This window comes from Phoenix dactylifera, chromosome 5 (assembly GCF_051530095.1).
Source record: "Phoenix dactylifera cultivar Ajwa chromosome 5, Ajwa_hap1_PhDact_Kaust_v1.1, whole genome shotgun sequence".
Taxonomy (NCBI): domain Eukaryota; kingdom Viridiplantae; phylum Streptophyta; class Magnoliopsida; order Arecales; family Arecaceae; genus Phoenix; species Phoenix dactylifera.
Window position 1 is genome coordinate 20,490,052 of NC_143194.1, and position 21,777 is coordinate 20,511,828.

The window sequence follows — 21,777 nt, forward strand, 5'->3', positions numbered from 1 at the left end:
GCGGTCGCCACGTCATCTCCCTTAGCTCGCCACACGACCCGTCGACCCGTTTTGATTGACTCCTCGCACCGCCTCCGAGGGTCAGCGTGCGGGCGCCCGCGTGGCCTTCCATATTCGTTGAAAGAATTGAACCCATTTCTCCCGTCTCTTCTCTTCCCGTTTTATTTGTTCCTTCTCTTCTTGTTCGTCCATGGCGTCCGCGAACCCTAATGCTCCCTCCGCGCGGCCCTATTCATGGTCTATGTGAAATCCTAGTTCTGCTTCGCTAAGAATTCGGCTTCCGGAGCCCTGGCGCCCCTAGGTCCGTCTCCTCTGCTCGATATCTCTATCAACTGTTGCTTTACTTTGATCGAAATCTTGATTCTTTGTGTCTCTCGATGAAAATGTCGAGAATTCTCGAATTTAGTGCCTTTTGGGTTGATTTATCCTTTTCTTTAGGATTTTTCTCTTTGAATTTGATGAAGACTGATCAAATGTGGATTTTTCCTCACTTCTCTTTGAATTTGTTTGTTTTGCAGCTTTTTATGTTATTTGATAACAGATTGTGTACCTCTTTGAATTTTAATGGGTTGAAGAAGAAGCGGCTTGCAAGAAATTAATAGTAATTTATTGTCGAATAGGCTGATAGTGTTGAGGAAGCGGAAAAAGTATAGTTTGTTAGCCGTGAAATTTCATGGCTGAAGATAGTCTAAGGCATAATGGATTCTTGTCGGGCCTGGCTGTTTTATTGTCGGATGATGATCCGAGAGGAGTTTCTCAAAATTCTCACTTGATTTCATACTGCGATGACATTGGTAATCAGTCAGTGGAACGCACTCTGGAGCATATATTTGATTTGCCTTACAAGTCAATTTGTCCGTCTGGTACTTCAATTGATGTTGAATTCATCCGTTCCATTTTGAGGAACCAACTGCCAAGGTTTCAGCTTGATCCAGCAGTAGATAGCCGTAACAGAGATGGCATGTCTATTGCGAAACATGGGTCAGGCCCGGATGTTGTCGTTATAGATGATGCAAGCATTTGTGGAGATATCAAGATTATAAGGAAGCCACTGCTTATAGAAAGCCTTGCTGAGTTCAGTAGTGCCCGAGCTAATTCCTGTGTGTGGAAGGGGAAGTGGATGTATGAAGTGACTTTAGAAACTTCAGGGGTTCAGCAGCTTGGATGGGCCACCATTTTATGTCCCTTCACTGATCGCAAAGGTGTTGGAGATGCAGAGGATTCATATGCTTTTGATGGGAAGAGGGTAAGCAAATGGAACAAGGAACCCAAGTCCTATGGTCAGTCATGGGTTGTTGGTGATGTAATTGGATGTTGCATCGATTTGGATGCTGACATGATTTCCTTTTATAGGAACGGGGAATCTCTTGGTGTGGCATTCGATGGTGTTCGTAAGATGGAGCGTGGGCTTGGGTACTATCCTGCAATTTCTCTTTCTAAAGGAGAGTGCTGTGATTTGAATTTTGGGGCCCGGCCATTCAAGTACCCGATCGATGGGTTTCTTCCTATCCAGGCTCCACCTAGTTCCAGATACTTTGCTACTTATTTGCTCCAGTGTTTGTGCAGGCTATTTGAGGTACAGTGCTTGGATAAATCTGAGTCAGCATACTTTGAGAAATTTAGGAGGTTGAAAAGGTTTGCACCGCTCAAGGAACTATTCTCTTCCATATCTCGTGGGATTTGCGAGGAGTTCTTTAACTTAATCAAGGAAAGTGAGGAGTGTGCTGAATATATGGCATGGGATGCCTTTGTATCATTCTTATTAGAAGTATTTGGAGCACAGGAACCACATGATTATGCATCTTTGGATCAAATTATTGACCTTTTTTTAGAGTTTTCAGGATCAAGTTCTTTGTTCCAGCATGTAATTGTGGCACTTTCTTGTAGTTGCAAAGTGGCACCAATTGTACTGATGGAATGCCCTTATTCTGGATCATATCCTTATCTAGCACTGGCCTGCCATATTCTTAGGCGTGAAGACATGATGGTCTTGTTGTGGAAGTCACCTGATTTTGGATTCTCACTGGAGGGGTTCCTGTCCAGAAAGAGCCCGAACAAGCAGGATTTGCACAGCCTTATTCCATCAGTTTGGTGGCCTGGTTCATCTGAAGACATTGGTTCTGAAAGTAGCATGATGATGACAATGACAGCATTGTCTGCAGCTGTAAATAAGGTATTATATGCTGTTTTTGATTGGTATTTATGCTTTTCATTATTTAAAGTAGGAACTATCTTGGTTTTACATTGGGGTTCAAGATTAAAATGTATTTTGCTCTCTCTATAAGTAGCTTGTATAGCAAAGGAAAACAACTTTTCATCTATGAGATATCATTAATATAAATATGGCATGATCAGTGGTTATCTTTTGGGTGACATATGTTATGCCATCAATCAGAGTTTCAAGTTGGTCTGCGGAGACTTGGACAGCCGTCAAAGATTTTGAAAAGTTCTGTACTTAATGCGATAGAATTTAATCAACATTCACCATATATTGATCTAAACTGAAAAGCTATTGTGTTTAGAAAAGGGTTGTATTTTTATTCATCTACACGACATTCCATTATCATAATCAATTTTCTTGCTGAGTGATTGAAGTTTATTCATGCTCTTTTATCTTTTGGCAGTGCTGGTAGTATATTTTGAGGTTTTGAAACCTGCTGATGACAACTTAAAAGCTCCTCTTATTCTGAATTCGACGTAATCATGCAATTATCACTCATCAGCAGCAGTGCATCTGTCATTTTTTCACTATTCTGTGCTCAAGTTAGAGGCGCAGCCTGACAATCCTTTTTGCCTCTGTAGCCACACTACCATAGCAATTGGCTCAGATTAATTATGAAAAAAAATGAAGTTGTTTAAAATGGATCGCCCATGTAATATCATATGTTCAGACAGGTATTATTAGTCATATAGAAGCCTATGTTGACCCCTTCATCTGTTGAAATGACATTAAGAATGAAGCTAGACTGCTCATGAAAATATAAATCTGAAGGCTATGTTAGAGAGCCATATCTTTCTGTATTTTTTTAAATAAAAAAACCAAGCCCAGTGATCTGGGCTCTGTTTCTCACCATTTGTCTCTCTTCTAGCTCCTCAAAGTTCCATGTTGTCTTGGCTTCACTTCTTTAGTATAGATGATTTTCCTTCCACTTTTCGACTTGGTAAAAGTCATTTCACCACATATATTCCTTCTTTTTGCAATATAATTAAATTATTATATGGTGGTCCACAAGGTCTGTATTACTTATTCTTGCTAGAATAGTCGCTTCACTATTTGGTAGAGTAACATGTGAATAATATAATTTAAAACAAAATTAAATTTCTTTGAGCCCTTGTATCCTAATAATGGAAAATATCGAGATCGTAGTGCCTTATAGTAAACTAAGTCATGGTTATTGGAGACGAATAACAATTGTAGTATAATTTTATTGGTCCATTCATTTCCCCCCTCTTTGTACTTGGTCTCCCAAGTACGTAGTCATAACTCCACCGTTGACTCAAATGCTGCAACTACTTATGTTTATAATTTGTCTTAGCCCTTTTAGGCCAGATGGCTTGTCAAAACAGGCCCATTTGGTGTGTCTACCATATTTGAAGATGCATCTTATCTAGGCACTCCGAAATCATATACTACTATAGTTGTTCGAAACTCAAGTTACACTGTTGAAAATCTATAGTAGAATTAAATCCAAATTAAAATTTTGGACAAGAACTGCCACCCTCAGGCTTCTTACATATATCCATAATTTATTCAGTTGTTTTTCTCTCCCTTCATTGAATGATGATAAACTTGACCATTCGAATTTATATATTTTTCTTTTGAAATCCCTCCTTTCTCTTTGCGTAGCAACACAAATTTTTTTTCTTTTCCTTGTTACCAAGTATGTTACATTTCTTGTCATGACTTGAGGCTTGACTTTACACAAATTTTAAGGTGTGATCATCATACTTGATGGAGCTCAGCTTAAAATTTAATTATCATCAAAGAAGTCATATGATCAAACATCATGCAACTAACTATACAATATATGATAACCAATAACTTTTAGATAAAAATTCTCTATAGTCAATTGTACATGCATCTTCAAAAGTAAACAGAAAATTGATATATTGTATATGATAAATAACCATTTTAAGTATAAAATAACTATATTACCCTTTTGTATCAATATCCTTGAAAAAATTATATAGAATTCTAGCTCTTTTCAATACGATTTGAATTTAAATTTTTCATGAGTATTAACATAAAAAGGTTAATAATGTCAAATGATACTCAAAATAGTTTTTTATTAACATCATTAACTAAAAATCTAATGGGAGGAGAGTTCATGTGAAAACAAGATGATTTGAACGGTATATATTACAAATAATGATTTTCAAAGGGTAAATATGCAATAAGCTGTATTTGCAAGGGGACTTGCAAAAAACCCTAAAAAAGCTTTTGTTTTAAATTTGACCTAGAAATTCATTTCATACAACTGAACATTTTCAACTATTTCTTTTTAAGAACCAAAAAAGTTGCACCAAAATAATAGATGCCAAGAAGAACAAAACCACTCATATCCTCATTGCTAATGCAATTGAGGTGTCATAGATAATTCGGATGAGGCTACTTATGTTATCCTGTTCACTAATATAGCTAGGGCTACTCCTATCTTTGAGGTCAACTTATTCCACTTGACCAAGGGCCGATGTATGTCATCGATCTAGAAGTTCCTTTTTGACAATTCAAGTGAGGCCACTCATATATTATTTGGCTAGGGGTCCATATGTACCATCATCTATAATTGGAATGAGGTCATCAGTACTGCCTACCTAGAGGCTTTTTATTGATAAGTCAAATGAAGCCACTCATATGCCAGCTAGCTAATGGTCCATTCATGTATGTTAAGTATGATATTTTTTTTTACACTAGATAAAAATTCACTGACATTATGAAATACTTAATTAGAAAGCCCTAGTGGTAATCAGGCACTTTATTTCATGACCAAATGTAAAAAAGAGTCTGATAAAGATATGATTACAAGTCAGAAGACATAGACAAGTTAAAAACGATTTTAGAAATAGTATTGCATAGTTTCATTTTTTTTAAAAATAGAAATGGAAGCTGTTTTTAAACTAAGTCCTGATTTCCAAATAATCATTGACAATTAAATGATGGTTTCATTATAACTTTGTAATGATGCCAACTGTAGAGATGAAATTTCAAAGATCATAAACTTTGGAAATGATTGCAAGGTTTTAGAAATTCAAAATGACATGTGAACTTGCTATAGAATACGTCTAAGAACACCAAAAAGACATTTTTCGAAACATATGGAAGAAATACTTGCAAAGGATCCATAAACTTTTGAAAGGACCATAGGAAATGGGATTCTTATTGATACTTAAAAGCGACCAAGAGACTGAAAAATGGCATACAACTTTTTTTAATATTAAATTTTAACAGTATGGAAAAGTCACTTATTATATAAAACCAATGAACTTCATAATTCCTGGTGCAAGCTTCCCTTCTTCACTCTCCTAAAAGCCCAGTCTTCTCTTCCTCTTCTCTCCTTAACCACACTATTAGCTTCTATTTGTAGACTTGGAAGGGCAGTTTGGGAAGTAGGGCCCACTAAGTTTGTTTATCAAGAAGGTTGGTTACCCTAAGGTGGTTGACTAAGTTGGTCGTTTTGATGGGTTCATTGCCAGTTCAAGTAAGTTGAGCCTACGAGTTGGCATCCAGACTACAAAATAAAGAGATAGATAGGTTTGTTTATATGAATACCATTTAGATAAATGTTTGTTGAAGGTATTACATGCAAGTAAAGAACAACCCCCTAGTTGAATTCAAAAGAAATACTCAAAAATTCAAAATCCAGTAGGATAAAAAGTTGAATTTTCTGCTTTAGTTCATTTTCAGATTTTTGGCCGTAGGTCAAAATTTCAACTGTTAAATATTGAGGTATTTCTCAAAGCTTATGATTTTCTTTATACCTAGATATAGTCAAATCCAAAAGTCTGGTAAGAGAATTGCTATTTAGTTCAATTTTAGATTTTTGGCTTTAGGTCAAAATTTCAACCAAGGTCCGTTGTACCGGTACCGGTCGGCGTACCGGTGGCGGCTCGGATCGGTACGTACCAGTACATACCGGTCTTGTACCGGTTCCGTACTGGTATGGAAGTCGCACCGGCCAGTTTCTCAATGAAAAGCTTCCGGTACCGAATCCTATGCTGATCCGGTATCGGTCCCAGCCCGGACCGATTCGTACTGGCCAGTACGGGCCAGTACGAACCGGTCCGGGCTGGTACGGCATACCATGATTTCAACTGTTAAATATCGAGGTATTTCTCAAATGTTAAAAGCTTATAAATTATTTTATACCCAGATATAGTTAAATCCAAAAGTCTGGTAAGAGAATTCTTATATCTTGGTCTCTAAAGCGTCTCTTCTAAAATGACACTAAACAAGTTTCCACATAATATACATACATATATTTTTTTTTTCAATTATGTTTTGTGTTGTTACATGTCTATTAGTTTGTGTGGGTTATTTATGCATGGAATAATGTTTGTTATGATTCATGCCTTGCTAGTATGCCTGTTATAACTATTGCTTCCCCTTGGTGCATTTAGGAAAAGGATTCAAGTACTGAGTGCTGGCACTTGCACCATATGGATCATGCTGTGCTGTTTGTGCAAGTGATTGGCATGCTTTTACATCCATCATGTTAGCAGGCAAAGTACTGGCATGCAGTTGGTGCTTGTCAGTGCTACATTTTCAGTAAGGCATTGACACAATCTGTACAGTGCCATGCCGATCAGCTCCTAAGTCCACAATTTAGGGACAACAACTCCACTGCTATTTTGTTAAAATAGTGCATTAGAAAATAAGTTTAGGAATCATGAAGTGACATATTTATCCTAAACATGTATCAAGATTAATATTAGGCTTGCATAATATGCAGATTGAAGAAATGCAACAGGAAATCTGTAGTCTGGTCATACATTTCATACCTCCAGTATCTCCCCCTCAGTTACCTGGGTCTGTGTTTAGGACATTTTTACAGAATCTCATATTAAAGGTCAGAGGTGCAGATCATAAGAATCCTCCTTCAGGTGTTTCAAGCAATTCTATACTTGTCTCTTTGTATACAGTAATCCTCCATTTCCTATCTGAAGGGTTTTCCATGGAAGATTTCCCTGGTTCGATGAAGGGCTCTAGAATGAATGCTGGAACAGATGGTGGATTTCTTCATAGGGGCGGAAAGAGAAGCTTTCCTGTGGATTTGTTTCTCAAAGCTGATCCAAATTGCATTAGGACTCCTAGAATTGGAGGCTCAGTGAATCATGTATTAAAGTCTTACCAAGTCAATGGTTTAGAAACTGAAAAGGTATTTTGGGATGAAGGCTGCATGGATGATGAAGATACAAGAATAACACATTCTACAAGGCAAAAGCCTTGCTGCTGTTCAATATCTGATGTTGATGTTGTCCAAACTTCAAAAGATAATATCAGATATGCAACTAAAAGTTCAAAGGGGACTTGCAGTCCTATTCCAGAGAGATCAGCTCATGTTGCAGCAGAGTGCAGTGTGAGGAGTTTGAGTGATGAGATTGCAGATAAACCAAGTTCAAGTGATCAGTCGGAAACTGACTTTGGATATCAATCCTTGCAGCATTTGGAGAGTGTACCGATGACCAATCAATTATCTTCAGGCACATTAAGAGAAGAGGAGTTGCTTGATATTATGCTATTGTTGTATCATTTAGCTGTTGCTCCAAACTTCAGGCAGGCAAGTAAATTGAACTCGTATATTATCTTTTCTTCCATAGGTCATAAAACTATGCATATGCCAATTGCATATATTGTTTTGTATTTCTTCTGTATGAAGTGATATACCATGCCTTGAATTTGCTTACTGTTGGTGATGATGATTTCTTGCTGAGATTAGAGTGTGCATCTCTTGTATAGTTCAAGCATCAAGAACTTGGGTCAAATCCGATAAAAAACTGAATTTCTTTTGTAATCTTTTTCTATTTCATACACGAACAATGTGCATCTTGAAAACTTGGCAAAAAATTGGGAAATTTATAATGTCACTTCCGTTGTTGACAACCCACTGCCTTTTCCTTGCAACACTAGGTTTCTAACACTTTCTAACCAGTCTGCAACATAATGATGGTGGCCTATTGATGGTCAATAAAGTGGAATATCACAAAGGAGGATAAACATTATCATTGTTATTTTTTACTTAAATGTCTTGCTTTGCAAAATGTGAGCAAAACAGGCATTCTAATTTAAATAAATTCTTGTATCATCCATTGTTGTTCGTCTCTTTGCATATCCTGCTATATTTATTTTCTAGCATCAATACTCTTAAAATTTGCTAGGGTATAATTCAATCATTTCATATTAAATCTTAGATTTAATGGTTACTATGTACGTTAGAATGATGGATTGTGATTTTTAAAATAATCCATTATATGTACATTTTTGGAAATGTGATTGCACCTATGATGTTAAAAGGTTGAATTTTTGATGTTTTGGGCTTTTAGAACTTGATAAATCGGATGCTGGTATCAATGTTCATAGTTTTGGAACACCGAGAATAAACCTTTATATTCCTAGATATGCATTTAGTTTCATGCGTGTAGTACCGTGTGATGAATTGATAAAAATCAACTCAAACATAAAGAACAGAATGATCAATATCATTGCACCTATTTCCTTCCATCTTTCATGTATCAAACCATGGCATTTGTGTCTATCTAGGACAAAAATTTTCTTCTCTCTCTCTTTTTACTACATCTAGGAATGAATAAGCAAAAAAAGGTCAATAGTTTTCCTGATGTGGACAAAGAAGGAAAAGCATGTATTATAATAACTGAAGAAGGCGAAAGTACTAAGGTGAGGATATGTATCGGAATGGACTTTGCTTCTCTTACTCTTCTTGACTTCAAAATCAATAATGGGGCAACGAAATCGAAGATCCACATGGTCGATCATGATCTATACCACTAAAAGTGCCTAAAAACCATGAATTATGTGTTTTAGTAGCCTTTAACCTATGTATCATATGGACAAAAATGAACAATTAAAATAATATAAGATCATGTTTTGTTATGATCTAAGCATTAAAATCTATTGATTTTCAATCTATATATGTCTTAATGTGTGTAGACCAGGATCAATAAGGTGGATGCTTAGTTTAAATGATTTATTATGTATTTTACCACACTAGCATAATGGAAACTATCCATTTTGTGTCTCCATGATGCATTGGTTTGAAACCATCAAAATACATGATTTTTGATTTCTAGGCACTTTAGTGGTATAGATCATGATGACCGTACGGATCTTCTATTTGGAAGTTCCATTATTGATTATGGAGTCGAAAAAAATACGTTAACCTCTTCCCTTCAGAGGAGCAAAGTCCATCTCATATATGTAGATATATAAGTATATATAATATGTATATATATGTCAATATGTATATATGTGTGTATAATATGTATAGGTGTCTTGTTTTTGAGTAGCTATAATCATGGTCTGCCGTACTGGTCCGTACCGGCCGGTACGTACCGGTCCGATTTGGGACCGGTACTAAATCAGCGTGGAATCCGGTACCGATGGTTTATTGTTGGAGAACCGGTATGTGACCGGTACGTGACCGGTACGGGACCGGTCCGGGCCGCCACCGGTACGCCGACCGGTATCGGTACCGGTACGGCGGACCTTGGCTATAATTGATCTGAAATAGTTCACAGTTCATTCTATGCGATCCTCATGTAAAGTGTGCTACTTTTTGATCATCCTGGTAGTGCTAAACACACCTATCTATTGAACAGGGGGACTACATTGTTACATCTTGGGAGAATTCTTGTCAAATGGACCTTCAAATAACTTGAATATTATACTTCCAGAAACCTGTTTATGCAGACTTGAAGGATTATGAATTTGAATTGCTCATACTTGAAGTAACAGACGACGCACTATGACTGTTAAATTATGAACTTTTAGTATGCCATGCAATTATAACCAAGGAACCCCCAAAAAAAAAATCTTGAACCCTTGAAAGGACTTCTCGATGATGTTAAGAATTAAAAGTACTAAAAGTAATATGATGAAATGCTATGGCTACGAAAATACGTCCTTGGTGATCCAAGGTTTTAACTAAAGCTAGGGGGCAGCTTGTTTTTCATTGCTCAAATGATTGAATTATTAACTGACAGGCATAAAAGATCGGATGGTGCATATTCCTTTCTTTTTTTTTTATAGTGTTCTAAATAGGATTAAAGCACATTTCTGATGTGCCTTTAACAATCGCCATTGACCTTGTTATAGAAATGTACATTATGTTATTATGTATTTATGATTTAGTCTAGCAGCTGCCAACCTTTTATGGGAAGCCCGAATTAATTTTTGATGCCATGTTGATCTGACTTAATTACTTTCATATATATAGAAAAAAATACTGTTTGGTAATGCCAAAGGAATGATTTACTGATTATTGTGTAGATGCTGGTAGTGGAATTATTTATATTATGACTTGCAAAAAACGAGAAAATTTAGAACAATTCTAATGTGGACTTAAGTTCGGAATTTGAAGATCTATCTTGGCGAACTTTGACAAGTTTCTTATTTTCAAAGAAGCTGTAAGAAGTCATAAAAGTTAGAGCAAGAAGACAAAGGCATGCACCTGCATATTAAGAAATCAAAGGATGAGAACTTGAAGAGGAAAAGGAAGAAAGCATAATAAATAATATTGAAAAACTTACACCTCTCCAGTGAAGCACTTATGTAGACCAATACAATCTCAAGAAATAATACCATCCTTCCATAGTCCTCTAGTCGATGCTGTTTACAACTTGCCTTCAAAGACTATGTCTAGGATATTATTTTTGAAGATATGCAGGTCTCTGACTCCATAATTTTTGCCAGATAATGTTTTGGGCGTCCTTGTATTTTTTTACCTTGATTTTTTAGGGAAAAAAACCCAGGAAGAAGCAAAATAAAATATTTCTTGGGAGAGGGACATTAATATGCGTTGAATCTGATATGTGCATGCAAATGACTTTGGTGAATGAGCTGTAAAAGTGAAAAAAATTAATGGTGAACTGTGATGCAGCTTAGAATATGTGTGCAAGCATACCCGTAGTCAACATGATTAATGTAGCATAGTAGATGTTGTGATCTTGTGCTTGACTGTACAGCAATGCTAGTGCATGCCAAGTTGCCTAGCAGTACCAGGACATGACAGAGTACTTGTGCGAGGCTGGCAGGCCCCTGTAGTCTGGTACATGATATCTTACTCCCCGAGTATACGAATATTTGGTAGTTCAGCGGTAAATAGAGCACTCACTTTGCTACTTAACCTTAGGTTTGAGTACAACTAGACAGGTGGAGCTAGGATTCATCTTTGTCAACCCTCTTCCGCCTGCAAGTTTTACCTATTGAGCATTACCATATTCTGCATAGTAAGAAAATGACTTTAATAAACAATTTATAAATGAATTTTACTGAATCACTGTTTTAACTTTTAACAGAATGATCAATGTATTTTTATTATAATTAATGTGTTTTATCAGGCTGCCATTATAAATTTCTGACATTGCACGTATGAAATGTATTTTTTTTAAAGATGAAAACTCATAATTGAAGACCATTCTTGTACTATAACTGGGTTGAGTATACAATATGAAAGAGTATTATAAGCATGATATCAAAATTAATATTAAATATGCCAAGCGCCTTTATCTTCAAGATCTTGACTCTTTTAATGCCATGAGAGAGGAGAAGAGATTTCAAAACATTTGCCGAAAGCAAGAAAGAAACCACCCTCCAATATATAAAAACTAAAACTGATATGTCAGTCTCTTTTCTTAGTTCTCATGCCACTAAAAGGCAGGGAGAGACTGTGCTCATGCTTAGGTTTCATTCAATGTTTTAATTAAAACAGCAAAACATAAAGCATGCGCATGCATGAGAGAGAGAGAGAGAGAGAGAGAGAGAGAGAGAGAGAGAGAGAATTTGTTTGGTTCGTTAAGAAAGGTGGAAGCTTATCTGAGATTTGGTCCATTATAATGCTTTGGTGTTGCTAAAATTTTAAAAAAATCTGGGTTTGCTGAAAGAACTTCTATCAAATTTTTCCATCTTCATGATAGAAATTTCTGTGCAAGAAAACCAACTGTTAAGAGCACTCTCATAAAAAGCGTGGACTTGCTGGGTGGTCCCATTGCCAGTCAATCTCCTTAACCTAAGGAGAATTCTAAAGAAAATTGTTAGCGGTTGGAGAGGGAAACAGTTCATAATTGGACTGCCATAGAATTCCCCTCTTGGGTCGGAGACACAGACGCACACAAGAAAATGCAACGGATGTATATCTTGAGAGAACTACACATGGGGTGTAAAAGAATTAACCTTGGATCACCAACAACATAAATGCACATGAAGGGATCTGAACTCCTTTTTCCTCCCTCTCATTTACATTGTTCTTAGCAAAGGCCAAGTAGTTATTAGCAATATATATGATCTGAGGGACTCTTTAATCCTTATACTATCAGTTTAATCTTAAATTTACTCTATTCCTATTGCCTATTTTGTGTGTTTTTTTTTTTAAGTTTGTGTTTTCTTTGAGCGCAAGTTATGGACGGTAGCTTTCTTTGCAATATATGGAGCAATATTTGGAGTCTATTAGATTCAGGATGAACTCATCTAGCTTAACTGATGGCAGCCATGCAAAATAGCGGTCAAAGTTGATCTCTTGTGTGTCGTGACTGTTAAAGTTTGATTCTCGCTATTTTGTCACGATATGAGAGTTTCATCGAGTATCCAGCTTTCAGATGTCAATTTGTATACTAACCGAACTTATCTGAGCTGCTTCATGTTGTGTATACTATCTGACTGTACCTTGAGATGCATTTAATTTGTTCTCCAGTTCAAAATTTGTATACTTGTATTATTTGCCTACACCAACTATGAACTTTTTCTGAACTTTTTCTTTTTTATCATTGTAATTGATCTTCTATTGGTTTTGCACTAAATAGAATTTAAAATTCTATTTTTGCATTTGTATGCCATCAACAGAAGTTGACACAGATTCATGAAATGCAGGCATTCTACTACATGACACATCAGTCACAATCAATCTCTCTATTAGATGACACTGATAAACAAATAAGAGAAAGATCTTGCATTGAGCAAGTAAAGCGTTTAAAGGAAGCTCGTAATGTTTATCGTGAAGAATTAGTTGATTGTGTCAGACAATGTGCATGGTAAGAATACCAGTGCACAGTTTCATTTCTGCTACTTGCCATTTATCTCTTCAGTTTGGCATTTTACAGTTCTTTATATGCTTTTTTTAAGTTTCTCATACAAGTTATCATCCAGCTTGTTCATACTTGTTTGTGATGCCATGAGGATGAGCATCGTGACCTTCCCTTTTTATTCATGGTCTTTCTACAAAGATAAAAATGCTGCAGTCTTTTCTGTTTCATTGAATTACTTCTTCTGAAGGTTTATTTTTATGTCATATGAATTATTTCAACAAGTTTGAGTTGAGAAGTAATATGGTTTTATATATTGTGCCTAAATCACCATTTTTATTATTTGCATTAATGTTAGAAATATGTGACATATGGATTGCACATCTGGGGTGGATGCTGTATCTGTATATACCAAGCTAGCATTGTTTTTGGTTTATCTTTTTATGCCAAGTATTGAAACATAATGATGATTTATAAAGATGTCTGATACTTTTTTCTCCTGAAACCTTCTTGCTTTTCTAAGACCTGCCATCTTTTGATTGTGTATTACTGACATAAGTTTGGTTTTGCAGTTGTTAGTGTGGTATTACTGTTTTGTATAAAATATATAATACTTAAAATAGCTGAACATTCTCGGTTTTCTAGACTTGCGTTTCTTCAGTTCTCTGTCATTGATGGTGGCTTGGCTTTGGAATTGTAAATGCTGCCATGTTATATTGAAAATTTTGATCCTTCTAAGGTATCATATTCTATCTGATATTAGTTAGTCAAGGGAAAAGAAAGAAAAAGATGCTTTATAAACAAAATGAGTAACAAATGCTTGCTTTCCATATAATAGGTTTTTCTGCTTTGTCAACGCTGTTGTGATAGTTTGAAAGGACTATGTGTAATTCATTTTAAAAAATAAAAAATATTTTTTAAACTAAGTTTTGACTGTTTGAAGATTGATTTGGGGCTCTTTTGCTGATGTGTTCTTGTGATAAGGTGTGGTGACATGTATTTTTGTGATGTCTTTGTCAGTTCCTTTACTATTGTGGCTGTTCCAATCTGAATGCTGTTGTCTGTTTTTTTATGTGCTGCAGGTACCGCATTTCTCTTTTTTCTCGGTGGAAGCAAAGAGGAATGTATGCAACATGCATGTGGATTGTGGAACTGCTCTTGGTTCTGAGCAATACTGATTCTATTTTCCTTTATGTTCCAGAATATTATGTCGAATCCGTGGTACATGAATATTTGGTTTCTCCCATCTGGCTACATCTAATATAATATTGTCATGAGTAATGCTTAATGCACATGCTTATGTGCATAAAGATGTGCAGTTGCAGCCTGGTTATGCTGTGTGCCCAGGTTTAATGCCAAAGTGTTGAAGTGGTCAGGACCCACATTCTCTGGCATCAGTTACTGATAGGCAGTGTGACCAGGCTTTGTGTGCACGAGGCAGTAGATTTCGTATTTCTAAGTAATTTTTTTGATGATGGCGAATTAAATTGAAAGCTCTTTTATAACTTTTTGCAGGTTGACTGTTTCCATGCATTGCGCAGGAGTGATCCTCCTTTTGTTTCTTCTGCAATTTTTATCAAACAAGGGCTTGCTCCATTTGTATGTGTCAGCTGTGAAGCCTTTCCTCCCTTTGAGAAGCATTTAAATGCCATTGCTTTTTAATATATTTTTTTATCCTTCTCTTGCTGTAGTAAACATTACTAGTAGGATGCAAGATGCAGTTCTATAGATGTGTATAACATTGCAGATTCGAGTCAGTGTTTAATAGCTGCAACAAGAAAACCAACGTAACCGTTCATACTAGTAGTATGTATAAAATTATAGAAAACTAAAAATCAAGATCGGTATTCTCGGTACCAGGTACCGTATCGGTGCCTTATTGATTCTGTACGGTACGATAGCACCCTGTACTGAAGTAGCTCTCTAATATTTTTTTTCTCAATTTTTATACTGGTACGTCTCGATACAGGTCGATATAGATTGCCTCGGTACAGGTCGGTACAGGCGGTATGGGGCTTATACCGACTTGAAGTAAAGTTTCATACCAGTTTTCTCTCAGTACACTATGGTATGCCACGTATCAGGCAGTACGGGGTGGTACGGCAGAGCATGCTAAAAATACATCTGTACATGTAAAATATTTTAGTTTTAAGAGTTCTTTGTTTAACTTTTCTTTTGTTTGCAATATTGTTCTAAATCTTTAGGTTAAAATTCTATAATGTACGATGATGGCATTATTTCCTAAGAGAAACCTAATGCATCAATGGAGGTCAGGAGTTAGAAGGAGCCTGGGGATCTTGGAAGTTATTTGAATTTTTGGGGAGGATTGAAGAGGGCTTGTTGGCATTGGAAGGACTCAGCCTCAGGTGTATATGTGTATTATCACTTGGTTCTCTTTCATGAGGAGGAGGTTGAATGGGAAGGACTTTGAGTAATCTTGCAGGCACTTGAAATAGGTCCAACCATAAGGAGTAGGTTCAGTAATTCTAGAGTGAAGACTCCATGATTGGTTGGCTTTTTTCTGCATGATTAATGGGAGGGGCAATTCCACTGGTTATTCTAGTTGTCATTCGTAGGCCAACCTTGAATCATATCTTTCTCATTTGAACAGAAAATATGGCTGTAGTCCTTATTTTTTGATCCACATGGGTACATCGCTACAGAATCCTTGGATTCGAGTCTCTCTAAATTGTAGGCAGACGGGGTGGGAAGTGCAACACAGAGCATGTGAAGGTAAATATGAAGGTGCAATGGAAAGAACATTCGTAGAATTTTCTAGATAAGATCTTTGATGAGTTTATTATGATATACTCGGCGGGAATCTCTAAATGAATGAGTGTCAAAACTTGGTTTTGATGAATTTAATTTTTAGTTAAAAAGGAAGGAAATTTCTCAGAGATAAAAAATGTTATGCCATTTGATGAGAAGAGGTGACATGGTATCATATTTTGCCTATAGTTGGCATATGGGAGACACTTCAGCTAATTGTGTATAAGAATCAAAGTTGTTGGTCGGAGATAAATGGCTTTATGGATATGCATAGCATGATCATGAATTATTTTCAGAATTGGACAGGGACCTTCAGAGATTGTTTCTGGAAGGAGGGAAAAAAACTTAGACAACTTCTTGGAGATCGGTATGGTTAATTTGTTTGAAGTGCCAATGTATTTTTCTAGAATCAATGGTCTTGTGATGTTTCTGTATGCAACATCTGTCTTCTTACATCCTAAAAAAGGAGTGGGTAACATTATTGTGTCGACCACTTATTGAACAATCTTTCAAAACCATGGCTGGTGCCGTTGCCCAATGACTATGAGAAGTATCAGGTGCACTGATATCTTTGACAATGTGCCTCCAAGTGCATGCCAATGTTGTTTGCATTTATCATTGCACTGGGTGACTTGCTTTTAGAAGGCTCAAAGTTTGTAGGTTTGACTTGGAGAAGGCATATTGTCATGTGTACTATTATCCATATTGTTTTCAATGAACAAGTTGTTTCTGAGGCAGGATGAAAGGGGTTCAATATGTTCACATTTCTTCTACCTTCATTTCCATTTTTAAATGGTTCAGATTAGGAGTTTATTAGCCAGGGTTCATGAAAAGGTATATTACTTTGCTTTTTATTCACCTTGGTGTTTGAGGTATTCCCATGTCATTCTTCAAACTATTTGAGATTTTTTTTAGATGGTTTTCCTGGCTAGGGAAGTTTTGGACATGGTGACTCAACCTAGCATATAAATGAATATTTACATGAGAAATATGGTCAGGGTATTGCAATACTTGTTTTCTTTTCTCTATTTTAAATATAGTTGTTTGAGCGAGCTATGGGCTTCATGAAAACCTGACGAAAAGTGCCCTTGAGGTGTGGATACTGACAACTTGTTTTAGCTAGCTGTGTTGATTGTGTGATTGGCTGTTTTATGTAGAAATACCTTTTTTTTTTTGACTTCTAGAATTTGGAAACCTAGGGACATGATGTTGCGATTATGAATGAAAGTTTGATGGTTAATGCATGAAATCCCAAATTTCTAGACTTTACCAGGCAAATGTGCATGCCAACTATTTATGTATTGACCTAGGGTTGTTTTTCTGGATCGACTGTTCTCATTCTGATGGTGGATCTGCTCTCTAGGGGGGCTATAGCTTCAAATTCTATGCTGTAACCGTGCAGTGTCCAAGTAGTTGGATAAGCTTGATGACTAAGATAATGGTGATAGTCATAGATATTGCATCCTGCTAGATTTCAAAACCAGTAGATCTGCTCTTTGCTTCCATGAAATCTTCTAGTTTAACAAGAGTGCTACTTTACTATTTGGTCTCATTAGTCTTACTGGTCAATTAGCTTGCTGTTATTATAGCTAGGAAAATTGAGGGTGTTACATAAAGTATGACTATATTTCTCTATTCATTTTGCTTAATCATTTCCAGATTGTTAACTAGCTTCTTATGTATTAGTTAAAATTGAATTTATGAGCATGCAGTATGCTACATTCTTACTGTTCACAGCAATAATACAAAATGGGTCTAATAAAATGACATATAGAGCTGTGTCACGAAGATAGATCGCAATTTTGAGCTAATAAATCTGGCATTGTAATTCATAATGAATGGTTTAAATGTTTAAAACAAAGACATGTTTTGGATAACTTAAGTATAACTTAGAACCGATCATGATAGGAGGAGATGATCGACAAATGGTGTGGGCAAATTAAACATTGTAAATTTAACCAAACTGGGTAAGTTAAATATGCTTGAGTTTGTAAATAAATAAACCATATTTTTTGATTGATGATTTTTTAGATAGTTAAGTTTGACATATGAGCAATATTGCCCTGATATTGTCTCATATATTAATTCGAACACTTTGATCATACCAACGAGGCTTTGTTGATCAGATAAAAGGCTGCTAAAAAGATTTCAAGTTGAACAATTGTATAATCATATAGTAAGAAAATCAGAGATCCTTGCAGATACATTAATGACTGTGATCACAACAGACAACCAACCTAAACTGGAAGTGATTGGTAATTAATGTCATGAGCAGCTGTCTAAATTAGAAGAACCTCATAAGGATTGAGTATGCAGTTTCCCTGGTGTATCTTGTATCAGTTTGAGATACTTGGCTAGGAAACTCATAGTTTGAATTTTCCATGTTTTGTTATCAGATAACCTTTGTTGTGAAGCACTTCAATGATCCACGAATATCAAGTGCAGACATAAAAGATCTTCTTCTCCAATCGATATCAGTCTTAGTACAATACAAGGATTATTTGATTGCTTTCGAGAATAACAAGGAAGCTGTTAGGAGAATGCCAAGGGCATTACTGTTGGCATTTGATAACAGATCCTGGATTCCAGTCACGAACATACTAGTAAAGCTATGTAAAGGTTCAGGATTTGGTTCCTCAAAGCATGCGGAAACTTCGTCATCTGCACTTTTCCAGGTTAGACAACAATATGATACCTCGTCATTTTTGCTATGTCTGTATTGTATCTTTCCTTTTTATTTTGTGTAATGTGTTGTTTTGGTCCTTTTGCATCATGAAGGTCTTATTAAGAGAGGCATGCGTCCATGATGAAGTGCTATTCTCTTCATTCCTTAATCGGCTTTTCAACACTCTTAGCTGGAGCATGACTGAGTTCTCTGTGTCCATTCGAGAGATGCAGGAGAGTTATCAGGTTTACTTTTTGTTATTTTCTGGTGTATGGATTAGTAAGCTGATTCATTGCAAATCTGATTTGCTGAGTGACAGAAATTAGGGCAGTCTGCGGTTGCAAATCACTTGCATTCTTTTTTTAGTGCTTAATTTGTTGTATTGAGTAGTTCATTTTCTGAAAATCTTCAGTTTCTCATGGTAGGTCTTTAGAAACTTCTGCAGGCACCATTGGGATAATAATAAAATCGATATTTCATAATGAGGCCCTTGCAGTTCCATTTAGTTAAAAAAAATATTGAAAAATTATTGGAAAAAGTTAAAAATTCATCAATGGATACCTCTAATTGTAGAGTAGTCATCAGATGTGTATTTTCAGTTTGAAACAGTGTTTTTCCATTGATTTGCTGAATAGAATTTCATGGTTGCTCTCAGAATATGCTTAATCGTTGTTGGCGCTGAAGATTTCTACTCTATGCGCTATACTTTGTAATATTTAAGTTCCACAAATACATGATCATTGATGATATTTTCTTATGATTGGCTGACTGCAAACTTGAATACTACTGATTCGATGCTATTGTTTCTTTTTTCCTTCTGTAATGATTTGTTGAATCCTGAGAGGAAACTCTCTTTTGCAGATTGGTGACTTGCAGCAAAGAAAATGTGGTGTTGTTTTTGATCTTTCATGCAGTCTTGCAAGGATACTGGAATTCTGTACACGTGAGATCCCTCAAGCATTCATTTTGGGGCCTGACATGAATCTTCGGAGGCTAACAGAATTGGTCATCTTTATTTTGAACCACATAATTTTGGGTGTGGATGCTGAGCTTTTTGACTTGTAAGTTAAAAATCTTGTTTTGTACTTATGCATTTTTCTTATCAGAATGTTTGGCAATAAGACCAATAAGATGTGAGAAACATCAAACCAGATGCATGATTAGAGAAGAAAGGATAAACTTAGAATAATTACCTAAAAGAATTGTTGGAGTTGCAGGATTCGAGTATAATGAGTGGAAAATTTAATGAGATTGTGTGGCCATGTATAAGAAAATCTGACATTCCAATATGGAGGCAGGACCTGTACTTGCATGCAATTCTCCAGAAGAAAGAGGCCTCAAGTTAATCTAACTAAATCAAGATCCGGACAGGCTTATGTTGACATTTGGTAGTACCTTAATTGGAGTAGTGGTGAAGTAAGTTTTTTGTAAAAGCATCCCATATAGACAATATTAAACTTGTTGTTTACAGCTTTCTTCAAAAGTGATGGATATTGAGCTGAAACTACAAATTTATTGCTGATTTTTGAACTAGAATTCACTTAACCCACTCTCCTTGAAAGTAAAGAACTTGTTGGTGTTATGGAAGTAATTTTGATCTGTTGTCTTTTGAAGAACTAGAATTTTTACTGTAGCACTAACTACAAAGGCCTTGTTTGGGAACACTTTTGGAGGCATAGAAAATGCTTTATGGAGCGGAAAAAGCTCTTTTAGGATATATGGCGGTGTTTGGTAAAAAATGAGTACTTTATGATTCCCCGACAAAGCTGATAAACATTCATTTAAGAGAAGCTCCATTTTGGAGCTTTTCTTTAAAAGATCTACTTGGTTGATGTCAGGAGGCTGCTTATGATGTAGAAAATTTCATACTGACCAAAATGCCTAGGAACCAATCATGTATTTGCATTACTTATTATCATAGATATATTATATTATATTATATCATTACATTATTATATTATATTATTCTAATAATATACTATTATATTTTGTTATAACAATATTAGATTAGTATTCCATACAATATAATATTATACCACAATATAATACAATATAATTATATTACAATATTGTATTACATTATATTCATTATAATAAAATTATACTATGCAATAATTTTTTAATATGTAATAATACATTACTATATCATATCATATTATTATACTATACAATATAATATTATATCACATTATATTATAATTATATTATATTATTACATCACATTATATTACAATAATATAATATAATATAATAATATTGTACTATGTAATAATATTTTACTATGTAATAATTTATTATTATATTTTATCATATCCTATCATATCATGTTATATTATTATATTATACTGTATGATAAAATATAATATAATATTACATTATGTTATACTATACTATATAATACTATGCATTGTCTTTTATTATTTTTTTGACATACTAAAATCACTTTATTAGTTTAGTTACCAAGCAGATGTATATGTTTCATAGCACATTAGAAATATAGTTACTAAACAATAAACAACTTTTTGCTAAAAGATCTACTTTTAAAAGCTTTACTATCAATATCAATCCCAAATGGGGCCTAAGTGTTAGTTGACTTGCAAAAATTTATTTAATTGATTTATGATACATTAAATTCTTGACTTGAGTCTTTTTTTTGGCTGCATTTGCTGTTTTAAAAATATTTTATTTATCAATTTTTAAAGGTCAAGTCAGTGCATTGCCTTCAAATTTTTTTCATCTCTCCGATTACTATTTTTTAAATTTATTTTTTATGCTCCTTTTGTAGGTTACTTAGGCGACCTAGCCAACATCAAGAGAAATCAAGTAGGACTATGATCCTTGCACCTCTTGTCGGCATCATCCTTAACCTCATGGATGCAAGTGCAGATTCTGGAAATCAGGAACTGAATGATGTTGTAGCGGTGTTTGCAAACATGGATTGTCCTGCTACAGTTCGTTTTGGATTTCAATACCTCTTGAGTTATGATTGGGTTAGATTTCTTGAATCTCATGTGCTTGATCTTCTATTTCTGTTTGATTTTGAATTATGGACTTGCTAAAGCACCACAGAATTTCTCTCGAAAAAATAAAAA

General features: G+C 35.3%; 1 protein-coding gene across 2 annotated transcripts in view; it reads left to right on the top strand.

Annotated features, from left to right (window-relative positions):
* LOC103721719 (E3 ubiquitin-protein ligase RKP) overlaps window positions 1-21,777 on the top strand; it is a 28,226-nt gene continuing 6,449 nt past the window's right edge. The window contains exons 1-10 of one of the 2 annotated variants that reach the window (XM_008812029.5): window positions 1-301; window positions 519-2,173; window positions 6,951-7,778; window positions 13,100-13,260; window positions 14,334-14,472; window positions 14,767-14,850; window positions 18,417-18,695; window positions 18,799-18,930; window positions 19,547-19,746; window positions 21,471-21,675. In XM_008812029.5, coding sequence (XP_008810251.4) covers window positions 674-2,173; window positions 6,951-7,778; window positions 13,100-13,260; window positions 14,334-14,472; window positions 14,767-14,850; window positions 18,417-18,695; window positions 18,799-18,930; window positions 19,547-19,746; window positions 21,471-21,675 — 3,528 coding nt within the window. In that variant the 5' untranslated portion in view covers window positions 1-301; window positions 519-673. The remainder of the gene's footprint in view (window positions 302-518; window positions 2,174-6,950; window positions 7,779-13,099; window positions 13,261-14,333; window positions 14,473-14,766; window positions 14,851-18,416; window positions 18,696-18,798; window positions 18,931-19,546; window positions 19,747-21,470; window positions 21,676-21,777) is intronic. The other variant, XM_008812030.5, reaches the window with a different exon arrangement.